This window comes from Sesamum indicum, unplaced genomic scaffold (assembly GCF_000512975.1).
Source record: "Sesamum indicum cultivar Zhongzhi No. 13 unplaced genomic scaffold, S_indicum_v1.0 scaffold00155, whole genome shotgun sequence".
NCBI classification, from domain to species: Eukaryota; Viridiplantae; Streptophyta; class Magnoliopsida; order Lamiales; family Pedaliaceae; genus Sesamum; species Sesamum indicum.
In genome coordinates, this window is record NW_011628063.1 from 151507 (window position 1) to 162662 (window position 11156).

The 11156-nt window shown below is 29.7% G+C and overlaps 1 protein-coding gene across 2 annotated transcripts; it reads left to right on the forward strand.

Annotated features, from left to right (window-relative positions):
• Positions 1 to 1515: 1515 nt before the first annotated feature.
• LOC105179385 (short-chain dehydrogenase TIC 32, chloroplastic-like) lies at positions 1516 to 5470 on the forward strand. 2 transcript variants are annotated; one of them, XM_020691317.1, is made up of 7 exons: positions 1516 to 1966; positions 2594 to 2825; positions 3210 to 3289; positions 3626 to 3779; positions 4043 to 4121; positions 4348 to 4587; positions 5132 to 5470. In XM_020691317.1, the coding sequence occupies exons 1-7, from the start codon at positions 1636 to 1638 to the stop codon at positions 5312 to 5314; spliced, it is 1299 nt and encodes a 432-aa protein (XP_020546976.1). In that variant the 5' UTR covers positions 1516 to 1635; the 3' UTR covers positions 5315 to 5470. The 2 variants fall into 2 exon arrangements, with proteins under 2 accessions (XP_020546976.1, XP_020546977.1); XM_020691318.1 differs by lacking the exon at positions 4348 to 4587.
• The last annotated feature ends 5686 nt before the right edge of the window (positions 5471 to 11156 follow it).

Here is an 11156-nt window from a genome sequence, read left to right on the forward strand (position 1 = left end):
GGTACGAAACTTAAAAGATTTAATTATAATTAATCAATATTTGCTATGATTTGATTTAATAACCAAAGTTTTTACTATAGTTTTTTATTGTACCAAATATTTTAGCTTCATTTCTAGAATAACGGCTAATTATTGTTGTGCAACTATGGTTAATTAATATCCACCATAATTTTTTTATATTTCTTCTGGTGGTACTTGATTGTTTGAAAAATTAGCAATGTTTTTACATCATTTTTAAGTAAAACAATGGACTAAAACCCTTCTTATGTAAGCAATTTTTTATTTAATTAATTAAATTAAAATTTTTCACTCAACTAATTAATTATTTAGATATATATTTATAATGTTTGGACTTATTTTCTTGTAATTCATGCTAACTTTTATTTATATTATGTTACAATTATTTGTTTGTTATGGGTTCAAATTGTTAAAAACTATGTTGTCTCTCACTCTTTTATGTTTGGTTAGTGTTTAATTAAGGAAAATTAGTCCATTGGTTGTCACGTTATTATCTTTGTCTTTTAGTTCCTTTTACTTTTATGTCTTGCACTTAAGTAGTGAGATAAATTCTATGTAGATTTAATTTATTTAGTTTTCTTTGTCAAGTAATTGAAAAAGTAAAAAGTAGACTATCAATAGAGCAACTCGAGCAATTCTCCTTGGACGTGGCCATATATAATTTTTTTTGTAGTTGGGATCGAAATCATTTTTCATGCACTAAAGAAAAACGAATGATTTCATATACTATATATATCAGTACGTCTTAAAAATCATAACAAATCAATAAAATTCATTACAATCAAATAAGATTGATGCACAAATCTGTGTTTTTGACTAAAATTTAATCTTCATTAACTATGATTTTACCTATAGTCATCAAAATATTTGCTAAAAATTTCTGTAGTGTTTTGGCTTCTCTTACATAAACAATAAATAACAGCGTTGCATAAACATAATTAGTTATTACTCGCTACAATTTTTTATTTTTAATCATAACGAAAAATCATTTTTCTTTCCATGATAATCAGAAGAGGGGTTTGTCGTTTAAATCAATTTAATATATTGACTTATTTTACTAAAGGCAAAATCCGTTCACCTTAATATTATTTATTTATTTTCACTACACATATGAAGGTAGAAAACACAATATATACACTGGATGTTTAATTGATTATTTAGACATCATATACTGTAACCCTATATAAATCATAAAAAATTTCTAATTTTAAATATTTTGGAACAGCAAAATATGCCCCAAAAAAGGGACATTGGGACAACAAATAATTACAGTAGAAATCGACACCAAGAATATCCCAACAAAGCCGGAAACAAAAATGCTCTCATCGTCCGTAGTATATACTCACAACGGAATCTGGTTTCTTGTTTGTGACAAAATATTTTGTTGCAGAAAATAAAAATATTCGTTGCAAGACGCTATAAATAAAGTGATGGTAACCAAAAGCTCTCATTGTGAATAGTTTTCAAAACGAAATGTATATTTTGGTTCTTTCAATACAAAAATTTTGTTACGGAAATATTTTTTTTGGTGCAAGACACTGTAAATATATTACGCATAGTTTTCAAGACGAAATATTATAGTTTGCACTTTACAATAAAAGTTTTTGGTTGTTGAAAATGAATTTTCTTGGCGGGGGGACAATAAAATTTATACAGTGTCGACTTTTGCGCGTGAAAAAGTTGGACGACGCGCGCGTGTGTGGTACGGATGCATGGAACATGAGGGAGTTGATGATGTCTCTTATATATACCTGGATTTCCACCATAATCACAATCTTTCAATCCAAGGTTCTAACTGTGGTGTCCCTAATGAAGGCAACATTGAAGTACTTGGCAGGCAGTGAAGGCCCCAGTGGCTATGGCTCAAACACAACTGCTCAGCAGGTTGCTCAAGACTGCTTCTGCTCCAATATTATCCCAAACCTTCAGCTCACTGCAATAATCACTGGTTAGTCACTCTTTTCACACACAACACATACACTATATATATGAATATATTTAATTTTCTCTTTTAAATTGAAATCTTCATGAGACTGCTATCTTTATTCAAATAATATACATATTTTTAGAAAAATTCAGTTTGCCAGATTTTAAGAATAATTCCTCAAAACTAGCGGGTAGCTTTTATTATTATTATTATTATTATTGTGGGAATTTTCTTTGGTTTTTTGGTAAAATTTTAATTTATATATATGAGGGATATATATATATATTATAGTGTATGTTTGGTTCAGGTACTCTCCTCCAATCAGTAAAGCGTGCTGTAATCTTTTATGGGCACTTTCTTCCATTCTACTTCTAGCAAGATATATATATTGTTTTGTCTCTACTGAATTTAGTTCTTGATTATTTCCACATGCATTCATATGAATTATGACATAAATCTATATATACACATACACCTATTATATACAATAAGTAGTCATGAGAAACCTAATTATTTCTTGGAAATATTACAAATTATAATCCACGTCAGGTTCGACTAAATTCAAATTAATTATATAATCAGTGTATGTGTTGTTAAATTTTAATTTAAAAAGAATGATGAATCAATCACATATTTTTGTGGAAAAAGGCGCGACGTCGGGCATCGGTGCGGAAACTGCAAGAGTGATGGCCAAGAATGGTGTGAGGGTAGTAATTCCAGCAAGGGATTTGAGGAAGGCAGAAGAGTTGAAGGAAAGGATACAAAGGGAGAGTCCAGAAGCTGAGATAATTGCACTTGAGATGGACTTGAGCTCCTTTGCTTCAATCCAGAGATTTTGTTCTGATTTCTTATCCTTAGGGCTGCCCCTTCATATCCTCATGTATGTATTTCTTGGCTTTCTCTTTGTTTTCTTCTTTCCCTTTATTTTTGTCGGAATTTATGTCCTAACACGCATGAGGTATATATTATTTGTTTTTTTTACATCTCATTTTCATTTTGAAAGGACTTTCCGTTTCTGGGGTAATATGTTGCTTCAAAATCAGTGTTCCTGGCCCTTGTATGATGCGGGATAACATACACACTCGTAAAGATCCAAACGAGGGACTCTATGCAATGTATATGGCAATGATGCCGGATTCTAATACAGAGCCAGGCTTCAGCCATATTTAAATTAACTACGTAGCAAGTATAATATATTCATCGTGTGATTGATGCACAATTTAACAGAAAGCTGATCAATTACTGTATACATGTGTGTGTGCAGAAACAATGCTGGCAAATATTCACATAAGTTGGAGTTTTCCGAGGACAAAATTGAGTTAACTTTTGCCACAAATTACTTAGGTAATTAATCATTTCATCCCTCTTACAGTGTTCAATTTGTGTCCTTAGTTCAATCAAAAAACATGTAGGGTAGGCCACCATCATAAAGAATAATATCTGTGTGCTTAATTAATTGGTGCATGTGCATATAGTTATGCACTTAATTATTATGAATTAAATAGACATACATTCATATTTGCGAGACACGAAATTCAAAAATCTCTGCTAAGTGATGGGTCTGAGGCCTCAGCCTTACCACCGATGCAACTGCCTCGTATATGGACCGTTGTTGGTATAAAATGATAAAAGAAGGGAACATAAACCTTGTGATTTTAATTTCTTGATATATTTTGAAAGGTCATTTTCTGCTGACGGAGATGCTGATGGAGAAAATGGTGGAGACGGCAGCGGAAAGCGGCAGAGAAGGGAGGATAGTGAATGTGACCTCTGTAATCCACAGTTGGGTGAAGAGAAAAAACTTTTGCTTCAGTAAATTGCTCAACCCGAAAAGGTAATTAATATATACCTACTCCTCATGATCATGAATACAAATCTATATCTACTAAAACAAAAATGTTGAGGTTATCTAAGTGATCAGCCTCGTAAAGTCTGTACGTATATTTGGACAACTTTTCACTGAGCTTATTGAATCTACTCTCGACTTCCATTTTAGTTTCGAATTTTGATTTTCACAAAATTGCAAAATTTTTTTGCAAACATAGATAATTCCGTCAGTCACTTCACTTGGTATATTTATGTTCAATATTTTGTCAGTTATAATGGCACTTATGCTTATGCTCACTCAAAGCTGGCCAACATATTGCATGCCAAGGAATTATCATCACAGCTTAAGGTCAAATCTCTTTTAACCTTTTTGGCTGATAATTAGAATATAATTAGGTTTATTGTATTTTTAATCCTACAATTACATTTCGGGGTTGTAAAGCAGTCTTTCATCTTTTTAATTTCACAGTATAATCAATAATTATACATGATCAGAATTAATAGAAAAAATGGTATAGATTTTTTGGGACGAATCGTATATTTATTACTTATTTATTTTTGGTGGGGGAGAATAGGCAAGAAAAGCAAATGTAAGTATCAACGCAGTGCACCCAGGAATTATAAAGACTGGAATAATCAGAGACTACAGAGGTTTTACCACAGGCATGCTTTTTTATACATCTTTTCTCCTTTGCCTTTTTAGAAAAATAATCCAAGCAAAAATAGCTAAACAAGCTGTTTGTTTTTATTTCGGAAAAAAAATGCCAGATTGTTTGTATTTTGTGGGATCCAAGTTGCTGAAATCAACACCACAGGTTTGTCTCTGGAACTTGGTGAAAAACTACAAATAGTTTGAGATCAAGTTGCATTAAACCCATAATTATGCAATTTCCCTAAAACTTCCTAAACTTTTGAATTTTCGACAATTTTAATTAGACTGCATGATAATTTTTAAATCACTGCCTGAAATTGTACTGTAATTACTATTGAATTAAGGATTAATCACATTTTACATATCCATGAAACTACGGGTTCACCTCTTATGAAAAAAAATTAACAAATTATTCCATGTGTTTTGAAAAATAAAACAAATTATTCCCTATTTAATTCATTGATAGGGGTAATTTGCTATTTTTTTCATAAATTTTTTTTGATAATTTTTCATATCACATGAGTGTAAATTGCATTTTTGCCGTGAAAATACCAATACTCACAAAAATTCCCCAAACAAAAGAATGACAACGACACCCCTAAACAATTGAAAAATAAGTTCATATATGGATCCTCCCACGGTAGGGAATGGTGGTGTTATCTTTTTCTCTTTGTTAATGTTTATATATTGTATGTATATAATTGCAGGGCGCAGCAACTACGTGCTATGTTGCATTAAGCTCACAAATTGCAGGAATCAGCGGCGACTACTTTGCAGACTGTAATCTCAGTCACTGTTCAGCACTAGCAAACGAAGAGGCTGAAGCTCGGAAACTTTGGAAGCAAACTCGTGCTTTCATTCAAAGGCGATTACTTCAGCCAAAATGTTGAAAATAAGAAATTAAGTCTAGTGTTACATATGTAAATAAACACACAACAGTAAAGATTCTAAGGCATAGAGGGCATCCACACGAACAACGTTACGTTGTACTTATGGCTCGAGTTCTGTCAATGTGTGGGAATTGAATATTTTAATAATAATTGTTGGTCGACTAAAATAGTTATAATACCAAATATTGATTAGTAGTGTATACATATTTGATATTGATAATTAATGTATATTATTTGTTACTATTTAAATTATGATTTAATTTTAATTGATTCACTCAAAGAAAAAAAATCATGTTAAGATGATTTTGTTTGAACGTTCAATTCAGTAAGATTAAAATTAGACTTAGTCGTGCATAGAGTAAATAAATCATATTACATATGATGCGAGCAAAAAGGTTGATCGTCTGGATATGTCTTGAGACTAGCTTTCCACTAATCTTGGATTGGAGACGTACAAAAAGTACGTTAGCGCTTCAACACTCAAGTCAGTAAATGATAACATGAATAGGAATTAAATTAAAATATATAATATAGAGCAATAATATGCTATAGTGTTTCACGTAACGGCATTTTTATGTATGAGAGTATTAAAAGAACGTTACCCTTTATTAAGGGGAGAGTGGTCTTTTATAATATTCACCCCCTGTCAGGTGAGAATGTCATGTCTTCTCGAAGCTCAGAAAAATGGTTGTCAGAAAATAGACTTCAACTATCAAAGTGAAACCTCCCGTTTGGATTCTTTAACTGTTGAGGACTTATCCTCCAAGCTAATAAGACGCCTTCTAGAAACAAAGCTTATCAGATTCCCAGGGGGCAAATGATATATCTAACGTCTTTGGTGGATTCTCTGGTATCCTCTATGACAAGGAGATGGCCATTCCTTTGAGTTTTCCGCCTAAGGCTGGGCCACACCCACACTTTTTTTGGGCCTTCAGTGGACCCTTCCTAGGCTTAACGGACCCCTCCTAAGAGTTTGGAGGTTGAGGTCTTTTCCACCTTAGGCCACATATAGCTTTGGATCCTTTTTGAACTTTCTCTGGGCTTTTTCGTGGACTTTGCATATTTTAGGGGCATCATTTAATCTTCCCCACTCTAATTAGGCGATGACTATCACAATATTATTAGACTAGAAGACTACTGCAGGGCTTGCCTATTCCATTAGGGCAAATTGTCTTGTATTAGACTCCAAAGGGGTGGGGTGGTTCCCTGAGGGAGGTATCCCCTACACTCTTCATTAGTTTATGACGAAGAGGGAAGTGTGGTAGGGTTAATTGTCTATTTTCTTAACTGAAGAGATTTGTTGCATTTGAATGATAATATAAAAAGGCAAAACTGCAATTTAACCTTTTATATGCCTAAAATGGTCGTGCAACCCCGTTTGGAACACTATTGATATTTTCCATTTTAGGTTCCAATAATCAAAATAAGTTCTTCAACTTTAATGTGTGTTATATTTGTTATTTTACTAATTTATTTAAAAATAATAGTTTTTTTCCATAATGTTCTTATGGATCAATTCCTCTGGCTATAACTCAATATTTTAAAAACCCCATCGATCATCAAATAGAGAAATTCAATGGGTTACGGGACACTGGTTCAATCGTTGGTCAACTGTGGTGGAAATGATGGCATCATATATATATATAATAAATAATTATAAAATAAATAAAAGATAATTTTAATAATTAAATAATATAAATATACTAAAAAAAATTATCTTTTAAATATTTTTCTCTTTATAATTAATATTTTTAATAATATATGCTTATAATTAAGTAACATAAACTAGATATGTAATAACTTAATACAACAATTGTAGTATAAAAATACATCATTATATTTGTAAACAATAAATACATGAATATAGTTATAAATAAATTATAATAACTCACATAAAATAAATAAATATCCACACCTTAGATCAAACTCAAATTCTTGATATCGAACTTGTTTATGGGACCTAAGTTTAATCCCAACCCACCCCACAAGACTCTTTTCCATTAACATAAATTGTCCAACTTCAATTCTTAGCCTTGTTCACTTTTTGGGTTTGTGATGGATATCTGGGCCGATCAATGTGATTGGACCATTTACTTTTTGAATTACAAAATTTATTTTAGCGCTTCACTTTCCATCTTTTTATTACAATTTGGTCTCTCACATAAGCTTAAAAATAATAATTATTTTAATTCAAAAATTTATCAATAAACCTTTATTCAGATGTTTGTGTACATTTAATTTTAAAATTTTAAAAATTACTTCTTGGTTTAGACATATATATATATATATATTAATTGCATAAATAAAAAATAATAAAAAGTAGAAGAAAGTTATGAGAAATTTCTGATTTTGTTTTTAAGCTTAATTTTAGTTGTTTAAATTCTTAAAGAGAAATTATAATAACTTAAATAAGATGTCTGATTTTGTTTTTAATTTTAATTTTAGTTCTTTTAATTCTTAAAGAGAAATTATAATAACTTAAATAAGATGTAGTTAATAGAAAAATTGCAGAAAAGAAGTACAATATGAAATAACAATGATGTATATTGGAATCCAATAACATTACAAGAATCGAATGGAGATGTACGAAAGCCTGTTGAGATGCACAAAACAAGAACCGAGAATGAGAGAAAACTAATGAGCGTTGCTATAGAAAGCTTTGTTAGGTGTTGACTTACCTAAACTTTTATTTATAAGAGCAAGTTATGAGAGATATTTCGACCAAAAGAGTATATATCAGGTCAACTGAATATCTAAGGTATTAGTTACATACAACTTTAATCAGCCTGATCGAGTAACATGAATCCCTGCTAGCTCCTTTTCAGGGTGATGGGGCCTCAAATATGTATCCAAATTTCAATTAGTTTAAAAATACTTTTTTTTTTGAATTTATATATATACAATTATATGCACTATACATATAATATTATATATAGTATAATCTTATACGCACAATGTGTATATATTAAATAAAATAAATATATATATATACATATAATAAAAGTTGAAATAAAAAATTCAATTAAATCTCATGATTGGTTGAAAATGCAAATAATTAAATGAGTTTGTCTTTAGAGCCGAAAGCAAAAAAGGGTTATTACTATACATAATTTAGAAAGAAAGAAGGTAGGGAAGAACATTCCAAGAACACAAAGGAGCGATTATTAGCTGGTTTTGGTAAGAGTGAAGGCAAATTAAAAGCAGCCTTAATCTTTACAAAATGTAAGTAAAGTGCATGTTAGTTTTTCCCATTACCAAAGCAAAATAAATAAAGCCCAATTTGATTAAAATAATAATAATGGTTGGGAAGAGGACACAAACACAAAAGGGATACCAAAATCAAATCATCAAGAAAAGAATAGCTTTCATTACTTGTATATTTTCTATAATTTAAATATGCATTATTGAGTAAGTTGATTATTTAATTAATTAATCTATCATTTGGGACATCTGCCCTCCACTTGTACAATCATTAATCACAATCCCTTCTTCATTTTTAAGATTAGTATTGCTTGCAAAAGATACATTTATATATATATATATATATATGTATATATATATTATAATTGGAAATTGTTGACCATGCAATTAATGAAAACGGTATCTAATAATTGGGATTTTAGGTTGCTTTTTGGAATGGTATATTTGGATTTAGCTTACTATTTATGGATCTTTTTTTGTGATTTCAAATATTCTATTATTTGAATTTACAAGGAATTTGTGCAAAGATTTTAAATCCATTTGAATGACGATATTAGAGCATTTCAAAAGGATTTAAATTGACTATATTATTGAGTTATTTTAAATTTGTCACAAATAAAATTTAAAATTTAATTGATTTAATTAAGGATTTAAAGTTTATCGATTTATTTTATGAATTGAAAAAATTGGATAAATTTTAACTATGAATTATAATTCCACAAAATTCAAATTCATCCATTGGAATGTAACTTTAGATATTTCAAATCCCACACAACCTCATTGCTTAGTGGTTATTATTACTCATTGACGTATATGTTACTTTGAATGAGCTTTTATTATATAAGACGCCTCAATAGGGATGTGCATACTTGAAACCTATAAATCACTCAAACTCCTCATCTGCAATCAATGTATGACAACACATGTTTATATCATTAGCTCCCAATGAGGGACTTGTGACTACCACATGATCTCATTCCATAGGCAGAGCCAAGTATGATGTGAGTACAAATTATATCAAGGGAGAAGACAATAACCAATCACCCTTGCACTAGATCCCAAGATCTTCTCACTTCTTCTTTGGTATTATAAGCCTCCCTCAAGTTGTAGTTAATGCCATTGCATTAGTTGCACAAATCCGATTTGTCCTTTATAAAATTCTAAGTATATTTCTTAATAAGGTGTCAGTGTAATGTATAATGAAAGGTGTCTGTATAAATTTTTACCATTAAATAAAAAATATACTTATAATTAAAATTATAATGTCAAAAAATATATTTAAAATTTTATAAAAAATAAAAAATATTTATATATTTTGATCTAATGTTGAGGATGCAATGCTTCTTTGGAAATAAAAAACTCTTCCACTAACAATCATGCTACTGATTTTTTCTAATGTTCATCTTTCATGAAGACTTTTTACTTTTGAATGCAATCAATTAATACACTTTATTATATAATATATATATATATATATATAAGATAAAATATTATGTCCAACAGTGGCATAAAGTGTGAATCATCACACATAGTTAAGGCTTTACAATTTTAAGAGGAGCTGCATGTCTTTCCAGAAAAGAAAGTTAATAATTATATATTTGATTAAATAAAGAATTATTAATGATAAACACCTTTTTTTAGCCTTGATCAATTTCTTGCATGCAGAATTCTCTACTTTTTCGAGGTGAAAAAACAAGTAAAAGGATAAAGAGAAGCGTTAATATTGAAGAAAAAGAATCAAGCAAGTGTTTGGCTTCACCTGAAAATTCAATGATCAATACAAAGAATCTGAACTAGATTGTTTTCATTAGAGATTTTGAATGAATCCAATAAAATATGTAGTGTAACTAAACGTATACTTTCTATGATTTGAGAAATTACATTTAGTAGCCATAATGTTTGCTTTCGTCTAATAAATAGATCCCTTCGTTGGCAAAATTCACGAAATGCGTTAATATTATTAAAAAAATAATAATAAATGAAAAAATCATATTTACTCCCTATTGATTTACTATTGACTTATTATTGGTCAAACAAGTTTTTTCTAACCAAAGTACTCTTATAAGAATAAAAATATATATCATCACATGCATTAAGGCATACAAAAATGTATTAAGGTAGTTTGATAAAAAAAAAATTATTTGACCTGTAATAAGTTAGTAATAAATCAATTATGGATAAATATGAATTTTTATTTAAATTTATTTTTTGTTAATATCAGCAAATTTGGTAAATTTTGACTAATTGTGGATCTATTTATTAGATAAAAACAAATGTAAATAGTGCTAAATATAATTTTTTAACGTACAAAAAATTAATATAATTACACCAAACTTCAAGAGATATTAATTATTCCTGAAAATAGTACTATATCTTTTGGAAGATTAATCATTATGTTTCTAGACAGTTCAAATGTGAACAAGTGGAAAACCATCAGCATTTTGAGGACAAAGTTATCACTAAATTTAAGACTAAATTATTAGGATCCAAACAAAACAAAAAAACATACATTGGTCCAATAATCAAACACATATATGTTTTGTCTGCAGATCTCAAACTGCATACATTCAAGAACCTGTACAGAAATAGCAAACACTCTTCAGAAGACTTCTGCATCATTAAATTGGATGGAAATTTAGAG